Source organism: Bos javanicus, chromosome 25 (genome assembly GCF_032452875.1).
Source record: "Bos javanicus breed banteng chromosome 25, ARS-OSU_banteng_1.0, whole genome shotgun sequence".
Lineage (NCBI taxonomy): Eukaryota > Metazoa > Chordata > Mammalia > Artiodactyla > Bovidae > Bos > Bos javanicus.
In genome coordinates, this window is record NC_083892.1 from 37,834,755 (window position 1) to 37,856,985 (window position 22,231).

General features: G+C 47.3%; 1 protein-coding gene across 6 annotated transcripts in view; it reads right to left on the minus strand.

The window, feature by feature from the left end:
* The window catches only part of LMTK2 (lemur tyrosine kinase 2), a 75,611-nt gene that overhangs the window by 43,049 nt on the left and 10,331 nt on the right, over nt 1-22,231 (minus strand). For 2 of the 6 annotated variants that reach the window (XM_061402174.1, XM_061402172.1), the window contains exons 2-5: nt 7,129-7,253; nt 3,370-3,514; nt 1,350-1,423; nt 825-943 (exon numbers count right to left, since the gene is read on the minus strand). In XM_061402174.1, coding sequence (XP_061258158.1) covers nt 825-943; nt 1,350-1,423; nt 3,370-3,514; nt 7,129-7,253 — 463 coding nt within the window. Of the gene's footprint in view, nt 1-824; nt 944-1,349; nt 1,424-3,369; nt 3,515-4,240; nt 7,106-7,128; nt 7,254-9,454; nt 9,771-10,439; nt 14,517-15,579; nt 15,846-22,231 lie in introns of those variants that run through there. The other 4 variants (XM_061402177.1, XM_061402176.1, XM_061402175.1 and 1 more) reach the window with 4 other exon arrangements.

Genomic DNA, 22,231 nt, shown 5'->3' on the forward strand with positions numbered 1-22,231 from the left:
TATACATCAACATGATTCCGTTTTACAGATACACATGCTTTTTCATATTCTTTTCCATTATCATCTATCTCAGGATATTGAATATAGGTCCCTGTGCTGTAACAGCTCGACCTGGATGCTTACCTGTTCTCTATACAATACTGTGCATCTGCTAATCCCAACTCCCAGCCCGGCCTTCCCTCAGTCCCCCTCCCAAGTGGCAACCACACTTCCATTCTCTGCCTGAGAGTCTTTCTGTTTTGTAGATACGTTCGCTTGTGTCATACTTTCAGTTCCACATGTAAGTGATAGCGTATGGTATTTGTCTTTCTCTGTCTGACTTGCTGCAAATGGCATTATTCCCCTCTTTTCTGTGGCTGAGTAGTATTCACTGTATATGCTGTGCATACCCCCTTCTTCATCCACTCATCTATGAACACTTAGGCTGCGCCTGTGTCTTGGCTATTGCAAACAGTGCTGCTATGAACATATTGGGGTACATGTACCTTTCTGAATTACAGTTTTGTCCAGATATATGCCCAGGGGTGAGACTGCTGGATCATATGGTAGCTCTATTTTTAGTTTTCTGAGGAATCTCCATACTGTTTTCCATAGTGATGGCACTAATTCACATTCCCACCATCTGCTGCCTTTTCTTACTTGTGCTGAGTTTTTCTTGGAAAGATGAGTAATTTCGATTGAAACCTGGACATATTGGGTCTTGTGCTATGAGACTCCGGATCTTATTTAAATTGTGTATTTTACAACCAGAAATCTCAAAGTGGTTTTAAACACCTGATTTTCAACAGACCACATTTAAAAAACATATGCTATGGTTTACTTACTAGTATGGTTCTCCATTTTTCAAGAAAGTGTCTTGTTCCTTTGGGCTTGCGCTTGCTTTTAACTCCTTCACGATTACTCTCGCTACACTAGTGCCTGTGTAGATCTCTCCAAGGAGCACCTAAAGCCAAAGATGAGAAACGCAACAGTTCTTCACAACGGTTTTCATTGTAACCATGCTATCTTCCCATTAAAACGTGCTTTAAGTGTCATATGGGGAAGTAGGGGAAGGAGGAAAAACAAATAATTGGAGGAGGATGAAAAGCTTCTAAAATTCCCATCTCTTTTCCGTTCTTATGCCAACAATTAGAAAAGGCTCTGATAAAGAAACAGAAGGCCTTCTTGGGGAAACTCACACACCCAGAAGCGCTGACGCTCACACTCCTACATGGTTTCAGGGGCCAATGGAGGTCAATTGATGCCACAGTGTGTAGAGAGATGTGCAATGTCACGCACAGTAAGACTTAAGCAGCTTTGCATTCTAACAGTGTAACAGGAGGGAAAAAATGAAGGTGAGCAGACTTTACCTTTCCAAACCAGCCATTCCCAATTTCCTGTATGTAGTTCAGACTGTGGCGGGCAACTTGGGACTTCAAACCTTCTGTAGGAAAAAGAACATTTAAGAAGTAAAGATTAGTATTTAACAAAAAGACATAATAAGTATATTACCTATAAAGTACAAATGCTAATATAAATTTAACGTTTATGATAATAAAGACAGAAATAAATACTTAAGGGCTTCTCTGATGGCTCAGTGGTAAAGAAGCTGCCTGCCAATGCAGGAGACACAGGTTCAATCCCCGATCTGGGAAGATCCCACATGCTGCAGAGCGACTAAGTCCATGAGCCACAACTATCGAGCCTGTGCTCCAGAGCCCTGGAACTGCAACTACTGAGCCCTCCCAGAGCTGCTGAAGCCCGCACACCCCAGAGCCTGTGCTCTGCAACAAGAGATGCCGCAGCAATGAGAAGCCCCAGCGCGGCAACCAGAGAGGCTCCTGCTTGCGGCAATGAGAGAAAAGCCTACGCCCGGCAACAAAGGCCCGTCAGAGCCAAAACATAAGTAAACAAAATTATTAAAAAAAGAAACTTTTAAAACTGACAGTTATTTGTGAAAAAGTATCCTGCCCTGACTCTGAGCTCCAGCACCAAATACTCCGATCAACAGCCCTGCTGTAACCACCAGTCACCACCACTCACTGGCCTTTACTTTTACGGGGGTTGGGGGTGGGGTGGGGAGTAGGGATCTCTAGACTGTTCCTCTCTGGAAACACTGAAACTCTTGCCACAAACTCCACCTCATCAGAACTGTGGAAGACGGTGAAGGTTTAGAGCAATCAAAGGGAACCAGGAGAAAGGCCACTGAAAAAGGGAGAATTTCTCTGTGGCCTTTCGTTCACCTACATCCCACCTCCCTCATAGCACATCTTAAAGACAAGCCATGTGCCAGAGTGGGTGCTGGTCCCAGAGGGAGCAGAGTGCCCTCCTTCCCCAGGAACCGTGTTTCTCTAGATCTGACGGGGGCTTTCCGGAAGGCCTGCTGCAGGGGCGCCCCTTCTTCCACTGAACTGGGCTCTATCAGGATGGGGAGGCTTCATGTGCCTCAAAACAAGGAAAGCCAGGTGGACAAGGTGCTGCCCCCTGGGGCAGAAAACAACTGAGGCAACAGTACACCAACTGGAGCTTCCACGGAAAAGCTCAGTGAAAACTGGGGTGGGGGGAAGGAGCTCTTTTTAAAAAGCTATTATTACACATACGGGGCAACCTAGAGAGCCATGTGCATCCTCAGGGAAGGACATCTGCTCAGAAGAGACCTAAGAACAGAGGCGTCACCTCTGGCAGGAACTGAAGGCTAAGGCAGAGCTGTCAGCGGCCAGGCTGGGCACCTGCCCTGGCACAGAGTCAGGCTGTCAGAACCTAGACAGCATCTCTTCCTTGTTCCCTTTTTTTTTTTTTGCATATCATGTTATTCAAAATATCCAGTTTTCAACAGAAAATTGCAAAACAAATAAAGAACAATAAATAATGGTACATGAACTGCTACAAAGGAAATTTAAAACAAAGTGTCCCTGAGAAAACAGACACTGGCCTTACTGGACAAGAGCTTAAATCACGTGTCTTAAACACGCTGAAAGGGCTAAAGGAAACCACAGGCAAAGAACCACAGGAAATTGAAAGAAGACCAATAAAGTGAGAGAAATTATTAAAAGGAGCCAAATAAAGTTTTAGAGCTGAAAGTGCAAGAACTGGAAAAAAAAAATTTTTTCACAAGAGGGGTTCAACAACAGATTTTGGATAATCAGTAAACTTGAAGGCAGGTCAAATGAGATTATCCAGTCTGAGGAGCAGGAAGAAAGAAACAAATTGAAATGTCAATGAACTTAAGTGTGACCGCCAGAATTGAGCTTCACCAAAGAGCAGAAGGCAGAAAAATTAGCAAGCAGAGGAGACCCACAGTCCAATCATTTTATGATTAGTAGCAAGGCTTCCTTTCTCAGGACTCAGAAGTTATTCATGGCAACATGACATCAGGATGGAAGGCCTTACCTACAGAAGGCTGGAACTGTGATGGGGCTGGTAGTGAGACAGTTGGTACTGAAAGTGTGAAGACTTCTGCTGGAGACTGGACAGAGGGCGTGTCTTCTGCTGGTGGTGTAAAATCAATCTCATCATCAAAATTATCTTCAAATTCCTAAAGCAAAGGAAGAGCGATGCTGTATCTAATATAAATCAGCTTGAGAGCAAATACCAAAGATACATGCTAACATGTAAGACATAAACATTTATTCACTCATTGGGAACACCCTGCCATAATTTTTTTCCCAATTCATGTTGCCTTCAAGCAAAAAGCATAAGTAACTGTGTTCTGTGACTCTAAACACAATAAATAAGATGTGAAAATCAATTATATCATATGTAACTTTTTAAACTGATCAACTTGGAAGTTAAATGCAAAATTTTCTAAAATGACCCCAGAACTTCTAATTTCCAGGCTCAATATTTGAATTTTACTTATTTTTTTAAATTTTATTTTATCTTTAAACTTTACAATATTGTATTAGTTTTGCCAAATATCGAAATGAATCCGCCACAGGTATACCCGCGTTCCCCATCCTGAACCCTCCTCCCTCCTCCCTCCCCTACCCTCCCTCTGGGTCGTCCCAGTGCACCAGCCCCAAGCATCCAGTACCGTGCATCGAACCTGGACTGGCATCTTGTTTCATACATGATATTATACATGTTTCAGTGCTATTCTCCCAAATCTCCCCACCCTCTCCCTCTCCCACAGAGTCCATAAGACTGATCTATACATCGGTGTCTCTTTTGCTGTCTCATACACAGGGTTATTGTTACCATCTTTCTAAATTCCATATATATGTGTTAGTATACTGTATTGGTGTTTTTCCTTCTGGCTTACTTCACTCTGTATAATAGGTTCCAGTTTCATCCATCTCATTTAAAGTGAAAGTGTTAGTCACTCAGCCATGTCCAACTCTTTATGACCCCATGGACTGGGGCTAGCCAGGCTCCTCTGTCCGTGGAATTCCCCAGGCAAGAACACTGGAGTGGGCTTGCTGTATTCTTCTCCAAGGGATCTTCCTAACCCAGGGATTGAATCTGGGTCAGTTTAAGGCATTCTTTTTACTACTATTATTCACTTTCACAGATCTCTTTGCATACTGAATAAAAACATTTATTTTTCGATTGTGTATGTATTTCTGGTTTCTTGTAGTTTCAATCAAAATAAAGACAGTTCAAAGACACAGAAAAGATATTTTTAAGTGAGTCCTATTCATCTTGCAAGAGTAGCAATGCATAAACGTACTAAACTAGATAGAAAGACCATCAGGATCTGAACCACGAAGGTGAGTATTAAACTCTGAGGCACATAAGTGCAGTAAACATTCTAAGAACGCCTGGCTTCCTAAAGATGGCGACTTTAAAATGGAGGCTGCACCGACCGAGCTGCGGAACCCTTTTAACTGACTCTGTCCAGCAGAAAGCTACCCTGCCTCCTGCTATCATCACTCAGTGAGCTGGGCCTGTCTTGGTGTCCGTGTTAATTTAACATAGATACAGACAACTATCAAGGTCACTCATTCAGATAATTAATGAGCATTACCCCGCCAGGCGCCATGGCGAAGCCGAACGAGACTGTCTTCCAGCCCTCTATGTGACCAAACTCTTTTGTACCACCCCCCTCGACCCCACCACGTGTACGGGAGAAGCTGCCGGGTGTAAGGATGGATGTCACTGATGTAACATTTTATGTCCTCATACCCGTCACAGGTGTTGCCAAATGCGTAAGGACACCATCACTGTCTACTGGGGAGGGGAGAGGAGGACACTCCAATCTGTGAGGTCACCCCTAAACAGAAGAGCTTCACCTGGTTTCCCCTTCGGACATTCCTCAAGATTCTCGTTTAAGAAAAGACTTCACCCATCACTCCTAACCTGGGCAGTGCGTGATATACCATTCAGATCAGATCAGTCGCTCAGTCGTGTCCTACTCTTTGCGACCCCGTGAATCATAGCACGCCAGGCCTCCCTGTCCATCACCAACTCCCTGAGAGAGGTAACACAGCTTAACAGCAACAGCGATGGAGCCGTGAGGGGACACTGGGTCACTCTGAGCTATGCCCTGCACTGCCTGGACGCGCTCCGGCAGGCCACCGGCTTGAGCAGGCTGCAGCCTCCTGGTCGGTAAATGACTTCCGGGGCCGATGGGTTCTGGAGCGCCACGCTTCCAAGTCTAAAGGAAGACCGCGAGTGCTAGCCGGTGGCTCCCTCCTTCTCCCACGGTGAGGCTGGGGGGTCTTCTGTCCAGTGTGGGCCCTGAGCCGCTGCAGCAGTCACCTGGGGAAGCCTGATAAACACACACTCCGAGTCTGCGTCGTCACGGACGCCCTGGGCCCACGCTGAGCGTCAAGGGGTGACAACGATTCAAGGCAAGAGTGAGGTCTCGTGGCGAGAGAGAGACTGGCTTTCGGTTTCAGAAACACTGATTGGCCTTCACGTCTGTCCCCAAAGGGCCAGGTGTCTGTGCGCGGCCCCTCAGCTAGACTGAGAGCCTGCCGCTGCGCCCCCAGGTGGTGCAGTCACCAGGGCCCCCCAGACGGGTCTGCACCGATTCCAGGGCCTCGGCGTTCATGTCCTCTGGGCGGGGAGTCTTCTAGAGACAATGACCCGTGCTAGGGAGTTTTCCTCCAGCCCCCTTCAGCCTTCCTCTCCCCGCAACACGTGTAACGCTGGCGTCCAGCCAAAGGGACAACACATCTTCCATCCTCAGAGCTGCCACCAAACCCAAGGTAAAGGGGACACACAGAGGAAACAGGTGTGAGGCTGGAGAGATAAGGTCCATGTGTCCACAGAAAAGGCTCCCCCCGACCCTGACCTCAGTCCTCAGGGCTCATGGGCAGCCCCACGACTGTCATCAGGCACTAAAGCTCTACCTGCAGGACCACTTTCTCTGCACACACACATCCCTCTTTTTCCCCTTCTTTTACGTACTCCTTTTTAATAAGTCTTCACTGAGCCCTAAAGCATGCCAGCTGCAAGTTCTAGAGAGGATATCCCAGCTGGTTTCCAGCAGACTCCGCCCAGAAGCTACCAGGCCAGCACCTCTATATTATCACACGCACACCCCCCACCACCACCTCCCACTCCGGGCCAGCTTTATTACCAGCACTGCTCTTTCCTGCTCCTCAGGGAGCTCAGGGCTTGAGGTAAACAGAAATATGCTGCTCCTGACAAACAGAAGGCACTGGGGGTTCCCCTGGCTTCAGTGATTCAACAACCACAAATTCACCAGCACTTGCAAGTTTAGAAAAAGAATCAAAACTGGCCTTCTTCTCCCCACAGGCTTTACAGCAAGTGAACTGAATCACCATTCCTTATTCCTCACTCAGCAAAACTTCCATTAAAACAGGCGGGCAGTTACTGTCCACGAGGCTCCAAGGCCAAGCTGGCACCTGCCGCCGGGGGCCAGATGCAGATGGCCTACCGCACTGAGTATGCGACGCCTCACCCACGCACAGCGCTGACCGCTTGCTCCCATGCAGTCTGGGGCTCACGTGGCCACGACGACAGAGGTGAGAGCTAAGCAGCCTTGACAGAGACTGCATGGCCCACAGCACTTACTATTTACAACAGCTCTTTATTTCACTTTAACAGTTACTATCTGGCCCATTCAGGAAAAAAAAAAAAAAATTGCCACCCCTGTTCCCCAGGGACCATGATATACAGCTATTCTATCGATAAACATATCAGGGGATGACTTTAAAAGTTCCTCCCATCTGTGCTCACCTTAAAGTCTATTTCCGGGTCCTTACAGCAGGATACACAGTTTGCAATTAACACTATTAATATCATTAAACTGCCCACAGAGAGGATCACAAAAGACATGGAAATTTCTGCAACAGGTGCCTCCCCTGGAAAGAGAAATAAACAATGTTAACACAGGCATTCCAAAATTGACTTTAATAAGCGAATCAATATATTTTCTGCCAGATATAAATGGGATAAATAATATCCCATTAATAATATGGGATAAATAATATCCCAGTTAATAAAATAATTCTCAAATGCTCAAGATAAAGCTGATGACCAACCTAGGATAAGAAGCTGAGAGTCTTCTTTTTCTCTAACTTCTGATTTCGAAACAATTTTAGATTTACAGCAGAGTTAGACAATGCGGAGCGTACCCGTACACTCTTCCCCCAGCTTCCATTGCCTGAACATCCTACATGGCGTGTTTATCAGAGCTAAGACAACGACACGCATATTACACCACCAGCTGAACCCCCAACTGTACCTGGACTTTACCAGTTTTCCCATCAACACCCTTTTTCTTTGCCAGGATTCAACCGGGGCCACCGATGTTCCATTTACTCATCATGGCCCTAGTCTCATCCAACCTCTGATGTCTCTGTCCGTGCTTCAAAACTGTGATGCTTCTGAAGAGTATCTGTCAGTGACTTTGCAGACTATCCCTCAACTGGACTTGCCTGATGTCTTCTCAGAACTGGACTGAGGTTACAAGTATGTGGGAAGAATCTAGAATACGGCCGGGCGAAACATCTTGCCCGTGACATCGTATCTGGGGCACGTGATATTGGCACAGCTCACTACTGGTTACGTGAAGCCGGGTCCTGGGGTCCCTGGTGGAGACCACCACAGTGAACAGTCTCCTCTTCCTTTTGCACATTCCTCTCTTCAGAAGCCGGTCACGGAGTCCAGGGCACACGCCCGGGGAGGGGCATTCAGCTGTGCTTCTTGGAGGGAGCAGTGTTACTGGGTGTGCAGGGGTAGGTTAAAATGACTACAGTCACTGATAAACAGGGGGGACGCGCTGAGGCTCTGCCCACACACTGGGTCTCTGGAAACCTCCACACTGTGATGTTCTAATGGTGGTTTTTCTATTTCCCTTAGTCCTTAAACACATATTACTTGGGACTCTTCTGTAAAGGAGAGCCGTCCCTCTTTCTGCACTTTTCAGTCATTGATAAAGTTATGAACTCATAGATATTTATTCTGTTCTATACTTCGGGTGATAAGCCATTATTCTCATGATTCTGCAGCTCAGATTGTTCCAGCTTTGGCCCCGCGGGGAGCTCTTTCAAGCTGACGCCTGGGTCCTTCGGACATGCCCCCCCCTTTTTTTTTTTTAACCTCCAACACTTCCTTATTCTGGTGCTACAGGAGGCTCCAGGCTCCCCTTATATTTTCCCTTTTCTGGCTTTAGAATCAGCCACTTCTCCAGGGAGCCCCGGTCATGACAGAGAAACCGAACACAACACACCTGCGACGACGGCCTGTGACCCGTTTCTGCTTGGGGGCGGGGACAGCTCAGAATAACTTCTACATCTTTAGAGGGCTGTTTCGAAAAGAATCTGCAGTAGACACTGCATGTGAGCCACTAATAAGAAGCCTGCAACCCCTGTCGGGAGCATAAAGACTCTGACAGCTCACTTTCAGCACAGATTCAGTTATCAAGACATCATCTTATTCAAGTAGGCTTACTCTGAACCTTTCTATTTTTTGTTAGAGCAAATCGTTCAGTCTCACCTACTGGTGTTTTACAAAGAAATATACTTTTCTTTCTCTCCTGCTTTGAGATACAACATATAGCACAGTGTACGTTTAAGGTGTACAACATGATAATTTGATGTACGTATATATTGTGAAACGATTGCCACGGGAAAGTCAGAAACAAACTTTTCCACCTACGGCTAATTATGTGTTCAAAGGCACCAAGGAGGAAGCCTGGACACAAGTGAAGGAACGATGCCACCGTTTTCCTTAAACAAGACAACAGCACATGAAAAGAAAACAAACATTGAGTACACTCCTATGTGAGTAAAACACATTCTCGAACATAACATGACTTCACTGAAGAGCAAAGAGGCCTGCACATCAATGCAGGACTAAATTCTTTTCCAACAACAAAAGGTCTATTTGAGAGAGAGCTCTGTGAAACCTGCTGTGTTCGGGGGTTCGGAATCCACTGCAGCCTTCCTTCCTAAAAACAACACCGTTAACCAAGGGTTGTCCAGAAGCTGCAAGCTCTAGACCAGCAAGACTGAACGCAGAGGGAAACCCACACGTGAACAAGGAAGACCACAGAACTCACCCACGAGGGACACTGACGTCCATCTGGGAACGCGAGCCAAGCGAGAAGCCCGAGCGCAGGGCCGGCCTCCAGGAACCGAGCCCAGCCTGGGCTGTGCTGCTCGCTGGTGCTGGCTCTCAGAACCGTCTCACTCCCCTGACTCGTGCGCTAAGGCCCAAAGACCACTTCTGAGGCTTATGCGGCAAAGCGCTCGCACATACGCTGTATCACACTGATCTTCAAGACGTGGTTTGCCCACTGCGGTTTAAGACCACCACATGTCAGGGGGATTTTATACTTGAGAGGAAGCGGTTTTCACTGGCAGCATTTCTTCTTTCTTAACGGCAGAAAAATAAGGGAATGTTATAACTGGTCACATCTGAGATATCACAAAGGATAAGTGCTATTTTCATTTGATCATCAGGACACCAGCTCCGTGTCCCAAACAAGGACACCGACGTGCCCAGGAACACGAGGTGAGAAGGTGGCCAGGCCAGACTGGGTCCACAGTACTGGACAAAAGCCCTCCCCTCCGCCCCAATTCCCTCAATATCACACTGTTCCGTCTCGTTGTTTCTAACATTCAAAAACAGCCTAACCTAAGTGCTTCAGATGGAAGCCTCTCACTATAATTAGAGCAGTTCACAATTTTGGGGCTCCCCTTCAAACTCCACAGAGTGAACAGTAAACAACTCTTCCCTCTCTTTTCATCCTTTTTATCATTACCATCTATCATAACATTTGATCAAAACTGCCTGAGGGCCAGCTCAATGATCTGATTCATAAAACTATCTCCTCTGAGTCATCAGGTAGGCATGAAAAGTCATACCCGTGTTAAAAATAACTAGTCATGCCGAGTTTTGCCCGTCCATGATAATGTATTTATTTCTGTTATGACACTGCAGGGAGGGAGCTCAAACCCTCCCTGGACTCTGTGACAACCTAGAGGGGTGGGATGGGGTGGGAGGTGGGAGGAAGGTTCAAGAGGGAGGGGACATACACATACCTATGGCTGATTCATGCGGACGCGTGGCAGAAACCAACACAAGATTGTAAGGCAATTATCCTCTAATTAAAAATAAATTAAAATTTTTTAAAAAGACACTGCAGGGACCTCTGCTCTGCTGGACTCAGATTTCTTCAATGTACACAAGTCTACTTCACCTCAGTGTCAGCCAGCCCACTGAGAGAATTCTAAATCAAGAACCTGAAAAATTTACTAGGTAGCCTCGAGCAGAAATTTTCAGTTTTACCACTTCTAAAAACTATTTCGTTGACAGCATTTTTCTTTTGATTGACCCAAAATATTGTGATTTAAAAAGAGAGAAAAAAAGCTCTGTATATCAACAAAGAAAACTTCCACAAAAAAAGAACTTGCATAAAATGAAGAAATCAAACCAGCCTCCCGTGGGCTGCAAGGTGAGCTGGGTTTGCACAAACCGCAGAGAGGAAGCAAATTCTAGACAAGAGGAACTACAAGGAAATCCCCTGTGGCCCCCAAGGTCAGACTACAAACCAGGCCCCTAGAAGGTTCCTCGTTGTGACAGTTAAGCAGGTTGGAACTGTAAAGAAAGGCAGCTTTCCTTTGACGGTCTCAGGCTGAAGCATTCAGAAACGTGTAAGTCAAACCAATCACTGCCTAAGGAAAAACATCAATAATGACAGGAGTGTCTCCTCCGCACATCGAGGCCGCCTGGCTGATTACAAACTGGGAACAAGGATAATGAGAGGTTTGGGGTGCTTCGTACGCCTCCCCGAGACTCCGATGCAAAACACACAGCATCTCAAAGGTATAGCCGGTGTAAGTTTTCATTTTAGTTCCCAAACCATTTTAATAGTTATCTATCCAGCACTTGATTTAATAAGTTAAAAATCTTCAGAGACTCAAAGAGGTAGGTGCATATTATCTGTTTTACAGACAGGTAATCTGGGGAACACGATTTCTCAGTAATGACTCAGAGTAAGGGAAGTGTGCCACCCGATCATTAATTCCACCATTATAAAGCCCTGCCCAGAAGCCCCATCAGAACTTGAATATATGCATAATCAACCAAAGAGTCACCTGTGAATCCATTTTCAAATTAAATTACAATTTTTCAAGGTTCAAAGATAAAAAAGAAATGATGATCAGTGTCAAGATCCACAGGGGATTGCGACGTGCTGGCCTTCTCATTCTGTCACTCCCTCTTCGGTTACCAGCTGATACGCTTTTACAAAGAAAACTGCCTCCTATTTACTATTCGGTTGCTCAGGGGTTAAGTCATAAAGGGTGAGACTGAAGCTTCAAATTCTCTAATCATACAGTTCCTCTATCCACCAGTCTCTATCCTGAAGCTACTTAGGCACCTGCCAACATTCGTTCCAACACTCTCACAAGCTGGAATTAAGATTGCCGGGAGAAATATCAATAACCTCAGATACGCAGATGACACACCACCCTTATGGCAGAAAGCGAAGAAGAACTGAAGAGCCTCTTGATGAAAGTGAAAGAGGAGAGTGAAAAGTTGGCTTAAAACTCAACATTCAGAAAATGAAGATCATGGCATCCGGTCCCATCACTTCATGGCAAATAGATGGGGAAACAATGGAGACAGTGAGAGACTTTATTTTCTCGGGCTCCAAAATCAATGCAGATGGTGACTGCAGCCATGAAATTAAAAGATGCTTGCTCCTTAGAAGAAAAGCTATGACCAACCAAGACAGCATATTAAAAAGCAGAGATTACTGCTTTGCCAACAAAGGTCCATCTAGTCAAAGCTATGGTTTTTCCAGTAGCCATGTGTGGATGTGAGAGTTGGACTATAAAGAAAGCTGAGCACTGAAGAATTAACGCTTTGGAACTGTGGTGTTGGAGAAGACACTTGAGAGTCAAACCAGTCAACCCTAAAGGAAATCAGTCCTGAATATTCACTGAAAGGATTGATGCTGAAGCTGAAATGCCAATACTCTGGCCACCTGACGCGGAGAACTGACACATTGGAAAAGACCCTGATGCTGGCAAAGACTGAAGGCAGGAGGAGAAGGGGATGACAGAGGATGAGATGGTTGGATGGCATCACTGACTCGATGGACATGAGTTTAAGCAAACTGCAGGAGTTGGTGATGAACAGGGAAGCCTGGCGTGCTGCAGTCCATGGGGTTGCAAAGAGTTGGACACGACTGAGTGACTGAACTGAACTGAACATTCGCTTCATTAACATAAATTCAGGTGTGGTGGGAGGGGCTTGTCATTAATAACAGATGCTATCATTCCTCCCAGTAAGGAAATGCCCAGGGCTTTAGGAACTCTGGGCCAGAAAAGGGGACAAAGACCAAATGGATATTTCCTTTTATGTCACAGGTATATATAGCCTAGAAAAGGAATCAGGAAACTATGGTCAGTTTGGTCAGGAAACTACTGGTCACTACCAATAGCTCAAAATGCTGCCCACTGTTAGTTCTGGTATGGCCTGCTAGCTAAAAATAGTGTTTACATTCTTAAATAGTTGTTTCAAAAAAACACAAAAAACAAAAAGAATAGTATTTTGTGGTTGTTGTTGTTTAGTCACTAAGTCATGTCTGACTCTTTTGCTTCGAACCCATGGACTATAGCCCACCAGCCTCCTCTGTCCATGGAGTTTCCTAGGCAAGAATACTGGAGTGGCTTGCCACTTCCTTCTCCAGGGGATATTCCCCACCCAGGGATGGAACCCATGTCTCCTGCATTGGCAGGTGGATTCTTTACCATCTGAATCACCAGGGAGCATTATGCATGATGGGACACTCACTACCAATAGCTAATAATGCAAAAGAGCCTCTTGATGTGGAGAGAGAAAAAGAAGAGAGCGAAAAAGCTGGCTTGAAACTCAACATTCAAAAAACTAAGATCATGGCATCCAGTCCCATCACTTCATGGCGAACAGAAGGGGGAAAATTGGAAGCGTGACAGATTTTATTTTCTTGGGCTCCAAAATCACTGTGGATGGTGACTGCAGCCATGAAATTAAAAGACTCTTGTTCCTTAGAAGGAAAGCTATGACAAACCTAGACAGCATATTAAAAAGCAGAGACATCACTTTGCTGACAAAGGTCCATATAGTCAAAGCTATGGTTTTCCCAGTAGTCATGTACAGATATGAGAGTTGGACCATAAAGAAGGCCGAGGGCCGAAAAATTAATGCTTTTGAATTGTGTTGGAGAAGACTCTTGAGAGTCCCTTGGACTGCAAGGTGATCAAACCAGTCAATCCTAAAGGAAATCAACCCTGACTATTCATTTGAAGGACTGATGCTGAAGCTCCAATACTTTGGCCACCTGATGTGAAGAGCTGACTCACTGGAAAAGACCTGATGCTGGCAAGATTGAGGGCAGGAAAAGGGGATGACAGAGGATGAGATGGTTGGATGGCATCATTGACTAAATGAACGTGAATCTGAACAGACCGTGAAGACAGGAAGACCATGAAGGACATGGAAGCCTGGTGTGCTGCAGTCCATAGGATCGCAAACAGCTGGACACAACTTAGCAACTGAACAATAATGATTCAAAAAGACAATCTGACATTATGTGCCTCCAGATGGAGAAACACACCATCACCCACTACAGAAGTACTGCCCAAACCAAACTACCCAATAGTAACAAAATATCAAACTTGTATCTGACCAAGCCTCCAGGTCTAAATACCAATTAACAGGAAATAGAATAGTGGAATGCATTGAATTCCATAACAAGAACATAACCAGCAAAATTCAGGTTACGAAAAACACTCAAGGAGAAAAACCTGATGGATTACAAGGAGAGAAAGAAAGATGAAGAAGGAATTAGAAGAGAGTTTAAGAAAGACATAGCAACAAAGTACAATGTACAGGTGTTATCTGAACATGATTCAAAACCGTAAGAAAAAAAAAAAATGACAACACTGAGACAGCTGGCAATCTGTGCACTGACAAGTGACCGCATGAGAGAAGCATGGTTTAGTTCTCCCGGGAAGAGTGCGACACTGCTTCTGTTCTTAAGAGTAGTCTTAACCTCTTACAGATGGTGACCCACTTAGCTATGTCTGAAATTCGCTTCAAGGTAGTATGAGGGTAGAGAAAGTGATGGGGGTAGCATGAAGCAGGCTGGCCTCCAGCGGATTCAAGCTGGGTGAAAGGTGCGTACACAGGAACTCACTGTAGCCCGTCTGGTCTTATGTATGTTTGAAGTTTTTCATTTATTAAATAATTTCTTCACATCTATTAAGTAAAGCTTAAATAGGGGGGAAAAAAGTAGCTATAACAATTTACAATCCGTGTGTTAGTTTGCTGGAAACGCTGTCCCGGAGCACCAACTGGCACAGACAGTTCTGGAGGCTGCAAGTTCCAGATGAAGGGTGGGCAGGGCTGGTTCCGCGGGGCTGTGGGACGCGGCCTGCGGCTCCCTGGCATCTTTACACGGCCTTCCCCCTGCGCCTGTCTGTCTCTGTGTCCAAATGTCCCCTGTGCACAAGGACACGCTCATGCTGAACCACAGCCCTCCTCACAACCTCATCTTCACCTCGTCACCTCTGTAAGACCCCGTCTGTAAATCAGTTCACACTCTGAGTTATCAGAGGTTAGGGCTTCGGTGCATGAATTCAGGATAGGTGTTCGGTTTAACCCATCTGCAGGCCGTACGTTTAAATGAAAACAAAAAAAATCAGCAAGAAAGAGAACAGGTCAGGACAGTGTCACACAAGGTCACCAGCGGGCCAGAGAGGGCGCCTCCAGGGAGGACGCCAGGGGTGCTCTGTGTTCTCATCTGTCTCAACAGAAGGGTTTCCTGGGTCATCAGCCCAAAGTCCAAGCTCCTTAACAAGCCGTGCAGAGTCCCGGCCCTCTAGACCCTGGCCAGGCTCTCCACCGGGAGCAAAGGCACTCCCAGTCCTTCCAGATGGACCCTCTGTCACCTCAGCCTGCAAGTTCACCTTCTCCCCCTCCCCCAAAATCCATCATAGACCTACCGGTTAACAGGATAAATTCAGACTTTTGGGGTCAAACCAATAAGACCAAAAAGTAGCATTCCTTGTGCTCTTGCTCAGCAAGGGTTCTCCCATCACCACACACTCTCAGTCCACAGCCTGGGGCCCCGCCCCCGCCAGTTTTCCACTGGCTCCTCAGCTCACACACAGCTCCCCACACACTCTTCACCTGTCCGTTCTGCAACGCCTGTTTAGCCGCAAAACTCTTCCATGTCTTAAAAGCTGCGTTTGCCGGAGCCGACGTTCTCCTGTGATGAGAATCTGACCCACACGCCCCGCTCTCCGCAGGTCTCCTCTCCCGTGAAGCCGCCAGAGCGGTCCCGCCGGCGGCAGCAGGAGGCTCGGAGGCCCCTCTCCCGCATGGGCGCCGGACGCGGGGAGGGCCCCCGCACACAAGGAGCCCCCGGGGCCTCCTCCGACACTGGGAACGGGAACCGCAACGGCCGCCTTCACAGACGCAACGCCAGCTCTGCGCGGGTCTGAACGCGGGGCGGCAGCCTGCCCGAACCCCGTAACGGATCACCACGGCCGGCAGCTTCCGCGACCGCCGCGCACCCTGCAGGCTGGAAGCCCAAGCCCCAGGCCGGCGGGGCCGCCTCCTCCCAAGGCCTCCCCTGGGGCCTGCAGACCGCGGCCGGCTGCTCGCGAGCGTCCGACGGCTCTTCGCTTCAAACCTCCTCTTCGAGCGAGGGCCCCAGGCATACTGGGTTAGCAGCTAACGGCCTCGTTTCTAACACAGTCACTTCTTCAAAGGCCTGGTCCTCCGATACAGTCACCTTTCCAAGCTGGAGGGGGCTCAGCTGGGCCCCTAACACGGTAAATGGATTGATTTAGGAACACCGTCCCCGCTGGCAGGGGACCCCTCCTTGTCGGCATCAGAGACAAGTATCCACTGCCTTCCCCTTCCTTGCTGGCTTCCCAGGAAGCTGTGGTGTGAAAACAGGAACGCAGTGAACGGCCGTTTGAGTGAGTGCCACACACATGCATCACCCTTCTGCTCTTCACCCTCACCCTCAGGAGACACGCGTGAGACACTCAGGTGTCCACTTGACAACTAAAGCTGGTGCCCACCGGACTGACCAGGCAGAACTCGGGGAAGCGAAGGACCGGCAGTCTTCCAAACCGGTCCTGACATCCAGTCCATCTTCCTCTTCCAACATCCTGACAAGTAGCTCTCCTCCCTGGAGACAAGTCGAATGAATTATCATCATACTACTTGAGGAAAAATATGGAGACCACCAGAGCAGATCACACATTTTTATTTAACGCCTCAAGATTATAGACCCATCTATCAACGGTTTCCTGTACATGGAATCTTCAGTCACTAAAGGTTTTCCTGGCCTCTCAACCTAACAATACACCTATTTATAATAACATTCAACACTCTAGACTCTCTCCGATGAACTCTAATATGAGGCAGGGAAAGTGAAGCCCAGCACTGAACAAGTAGCGTGCTGACATGATGTGGATGGATCAGAGGTTCCACAAAGACCCAGAAGCCAGGACATCAACCACCCAGAAGAACACACCACGCGGTGTGGTCATCAGTGGCGTGCTCTCCAAGGTCAGCCCAGCCCCCTTTGCTCAGCTGCAGACATGGTGCGCTTTGAGTACCTGGGAATGAGATCATTTCAGATGAAGCTGCTGTTTCTCTCAGCTGTTTCCAATAAAATCTGTTACCAGAGGCTCATTTCATTCCAATTTTAAAAGCACTGACGAGGACGGAGGCTACCGCAGAAGAGCGACGCAGCATGGTGGCATGGCTTGGTCAAGGGAATGCCAGGTTTAGATAACGCCCGCCAGGCGCCGAGGCCCCACACCACAGGAAAACGGCGGCAGGAGCCACACTTACAAACCAGAACCTTAACTAGGTTGACAGCATAGCCGACGTGCGGAGTCATCCACGGTGTCGGATGTTTGTAACACTCTGAGTCAGGACCTCCCTGTGGTCGCGGATGCCAGCCCACCAGGCAGCACTGGTCCGAGAAGCAGAAGCGCAGGGCCAGTGTCCCAGGGCTTCGTCCCTCACAACCGCTCCCTTCGGTGCACCACTGACGTCGAGAGAAAGGGACATTCGGGCTTTCCATGCCACTTCCCGCTGAAGCCTGCAGCACCGTGCAGGCAAGTCAATGGCAGTACTGTGTTCACAACACTTAGCTAATGCTTTCTGCACAGAAGGCCAAAAAGGAAATGAGAGATGACCTAGATGCTCCTTACCTCCCAGGCAGGGCTGACCCTTAACGTCCTAGAAAAACGTGCCCACCTGTTTCTCTAAAATTTCCTACACCACCTTGATGAAGCGAATGGTCTTAGAACCTTTCTGACAGGAATTCCTAAGGTCTAACTTAAAACTCTTGCCAATATAATTAAAACACATTTCCAGGCAAAGTGTGTTTAAAACTTCTCTCTTCAGAGAGGAAGCAGATGGTGTCTGGATGCTGTTGGACTGGCCAAAGGGACGGATGGACTGGGGCAGGGGTACAGAAAATTCACTGTACTTTTCTACTTTCACAAATGTTCAAAATTCTCCATAATAAAGCACTACCTTCATAACTAAGCCGGAAACTGCTTACACCAGTGGACAAGGTTCTGCAGAGCATCAAGGGGAGAGTACCGAGGGTCTCCTACCTGATAATGCCCTGATTTTTGTCTTTATATTATACAGAAAACCAAACCTAATCACAATTTAACCCAATACAACTGGGTGTTTCCAGACACTTAGGCGTCCAGCCCAAGACAAGAGACCTACAGATAATCAGAGGAGTCCTGGGGCCAGCATGTCTCTCGTGGAAACGGCTATTCCATCACCCAACTGTGAAGTTCACCCATCAGGAAGCGACCCCAACCCCCAAGATGTTGGCTCATTCAGCAAGTGTTCACCAAGCATCTCCTGCAGGACAGACACAGCTGCAGGTTTCAGACGCACGGAAGTGGGAAGAGCGGAGCCCTGCACTTGCGGCGTCTGCTCTCCTGCAGGGAGATAGACCACAAGCAAATTAAAAAGCATACAGTACCTGGGATGGTGATGAGCCATGTGGAAAAATAAAGCAGGGGAGACTGTCAAGTAATCAGGGAACACATTCTCATATTAGGGAATTCACATGAGAGATGATGGTGGTTTGGCCCCAGGTGGTTAGGAAAACAGCTAACACTTAGCAGTGCTTACTATGCTCCAGGCACTGTTTTAATCTCACCAACCCCACAGCAACCTTCTGTGGCTGGGGTGGGGGTGTCTATCTGAAGCCCCACACTAAAGAGAAGAAGCTGAGCCTTGGAGAGGCAGAGCTGCTCCTCCCAGGTCACAGAGCTCCCACGGGGTGATGCCCAGATGAGTGGGGAGCAGGAGGCACGCCTCATTCCGGGGCAGTGGGGTGGGGATGCCCAGGACGTGGGGGTAGGGGCGACACAGAGTGTGAGGGGAAGGGTCGTGGAGGACCTCCCATCAGTGCCCCTCACTCTTCAACACAGGCAGGCTCTCAAAGATGACCTGACATCTGAGAAAACCCTCCTGAAAAACGGTCAAAGCAAGTGACGGACCCAGAGAGAGAAAAAGGGGACTCGAAGGAGGCAGACGATACAAGGGTTTAACAAAAAAAAAAACTATATAAAACTATAATTAATACCCTCAGAAATAAAAGAAGATACTACACTCATGAGAAGATGCTATTTAGAAGGGGATGGGGAGGAAAAACTCCTGGAAATAAAATGTAATAGAAAAAAACAAAGATAGCCTCAGAGAAGCAGGAAGAGATGAAACACGAACAAAAAGCGTCAAGACTCACTCCAAGGAGCCCAGCACTGAACCAACAGAAGTCCCAGAAGGGAAAGAAAAGGGATCTTTTAAAATGTGTGACGAGATTCTTCTGGAACCACACCCTCTCTCCACATTCAAGAGACCCGCAGAGCACCTGTCTGGGTGAGTGGGGTGAACGGCAAAGACTCACGCCAAGGCATCGCCTTGCCACTTTCCGGAACGCAGAGACGAGGTCCCCAAAGCTCCCATCCCGGGAGGGGAACCGAGGGCACGCAGGCAGGAAGTCAGGTGCCCAGGGCCCGGCAGCAGAGCCCCCGCCTGGGCCTGGCCCGGGCACAGCCGCTGAGCGGAGATTCAACTCTTGCTGAGGAGGGCGGGACGAACTAATGACACACGCACGAAAAACTCAGGAAATGACAACAACGTCCAGGAAACACGAGACATGTCAGAGAAATTTAATCATCAGAAACACGATAGGGCCAGCTGTGAATAATCTGTAGTCATAAAAATATGAACGCTGAGTGCTGATTTAACCAAGAAGTGTAAACAATGATGCTGAGAAGGGGAAGAGTGTATGGGTACATACATTCTCTTCTTCCACGGTAGAAACTCAGTATCTACTTAAACCAAGGAACAGTTCTTCAGCAAGATGAGGGGGAGCAAAGACTAGGGATGAGGAAGGACAGGACAGGGGCTCACCGGGCTATTTTTATCATAAGCTCCGGAACACTTTCACTTTACAAACATCCACGTGCATTAACTTATACAAACAGAGCACACAGGGGTAACAGAATAGAAAACAGAGGCGCTGGGGCGGGGGGACAAAATTTAAGGAATGGGATAAAGAAACAGGGTCAAACAGGAATGACAATGCTGTGGACACAGATGGAGACAAGGGGCACAAGCTGCACAGAAAGCAGACGAGGACGGCATTTTAAAAGTGACTTGGAAAGAAATGTGGTGATCAATAGCAAAAGAACTGAAAGAATGGTTTGCACTTTTTTTTTTTTTAACTACTCCGGAGGCCCTTGGACTGCAAGGAGATCCAACCAGTCTATCCTAAAGGAAATCAGTCCTGAAATACTCATTGGAAGGACTGATGCTGAAGCTGAAACTCCAATACTTTGGTCACCTGATGCGAAGAGCTGACTCATTTGAAAAGACCCTGATGCTGGGAAAGATTGAGGGCAGGAGGAAAAGGGGACGACAGAGGATGAGATGGCTGGATGGCATCACTGATTCAATGGACATGAGTTTGAGCAAACTCTGGGAGTTCGTGATGGACAGGGAGGCCTGGTGTGCCGCAGTCCATGGGGTCGCAAAGAGTTGGACATGACTGAGCGACTGAACTGAAAACTTATACTAACAAAGTTATTCAAAAGTAGAATAAAGCTATGATACAGAAAAATATACACGTTAAATAATCATCTAATATAAGTAAAGCAGGAGAGGGTCCAGGACAGAACCCGGAAGCTGCTGCAGCTGCCTGAGCCCTGGGAGGAAGCAGAGCTGAGGAAGCACAGGGTCAAGGGCACCCATCAAGGCGCTGGTCTTACAGAGCTGAGGAAGGTGTGTCCAGGACGCCAGGCACGTTTCCTGACACCTGCCCGAGACGCTTCACCATGCGTACACAAGCCATCTGCTCACCAGCACTCTTCCTGGGATCCACAGCCTCCAGCAGATTCCTGACAGGGTCCAGGCCTCATCAGCACTGATTTAATCACAGCACCTGAAGTACTTTTCGTGTTCACAAGTGAGTATTTACAAGTTTATGATTAGATTTCTTTCAAGTCAGAAATATTTTTTATCACCTTTAATTAAACACTGCAACTCAACTCAGAGGCAGCAGTGGTTGTTCTAACAAATTAAAAAAAAAAAAAAAGAATGTGCTTTTCTGAGCCTTATTATGGAAGTCGGCATGTCAGTCTCCTAACTCATAAGGAATTACATTTACTATTTCAAGGGTCAATTAAACAATAGATACCTCTGAATTTCACCTAGGACTTTCAGATAAAAAAACGGAAATAAATATCCAGAGGACAAATAACCGGGAGCAGCCATGCACCTGCATCACTCTAATCAAAGGGTCCTGTGAGCACGAGGCAGAGCGCCTGAGAACTGGGCGGGCAGGCGTCAGGTCCCCTCAGCCCACGATGAAGTCCGGCTCTGACGGCTCCACGGCGTTGAACTGACTGCTCCCCGTCCCAGGGCCCCACCTCCCTCCCCTGAGAACTGGCCTTTCTGCTCTGAAGTTCTCACACAAAGATTTTATAAGTCCAAACCTGGACGAGTCCACCAAGTGTCTCACTTGAACAGTGAGTGAAAAATGGTGAAAACTGGTTATCAGATCTTTTATTGAAGTTAATTTCTTTTTTTTTTAAAAAGCAAACCAAGTTGAATTACAGACTTCTGGCGTGTACCCTGGCAGCAGGCCTCTGGCGGAGTGTTCTCAGGGCACTATTTTCGTTAAGTTTGTTATTTTTCAGTGCCTCACCAGCAATCAGTGTCCGGGTGCGCTGAGTTTTAATAATGGTCTAAAGTCAGAGTCGGGGTGGGGGGGGAGGGTGCGGGGGGTTCTGGGCCCGGAACCGGCAGGCTGCATCCTTGGAAAGTAACACTTGCTGCTGACGCTGAACCGCTCCAGGAGGCACACTGCCAGGCAGCCCTGGGAAAAAGGAGGTTTTTTTTTTCCTGCTGGAAGGAGCGCAGGTTGAATTTATGGAGGGTTCTGAGGAAGAATCTGCAGCGTGAAAGATGCTTTAAACTTAAATTCAGAGACTAATCTGAGAGGTAACCAGTAGATCACAACCTTCAGTTTTACAGTAAGAAGCTGAAGCTACAGAATTTTACAATTACTGGTTGGTCAGAGGAAATATTTTAAATGTGCAGAATAACTGCAAACTCATCCACCTCTGACTTCTAAGTCCAGAATGGCTTAGAGATTCACTCACCATAATTAAAGGCTGCAATTACAGCACGTTAACGCAAGCCTCCTGTTCAGTGTAGCAAAAAGGGAAAAAAAGACATTTTCAGAATGGACTTTGAACGTGGACCTCAAAGAGAGGAA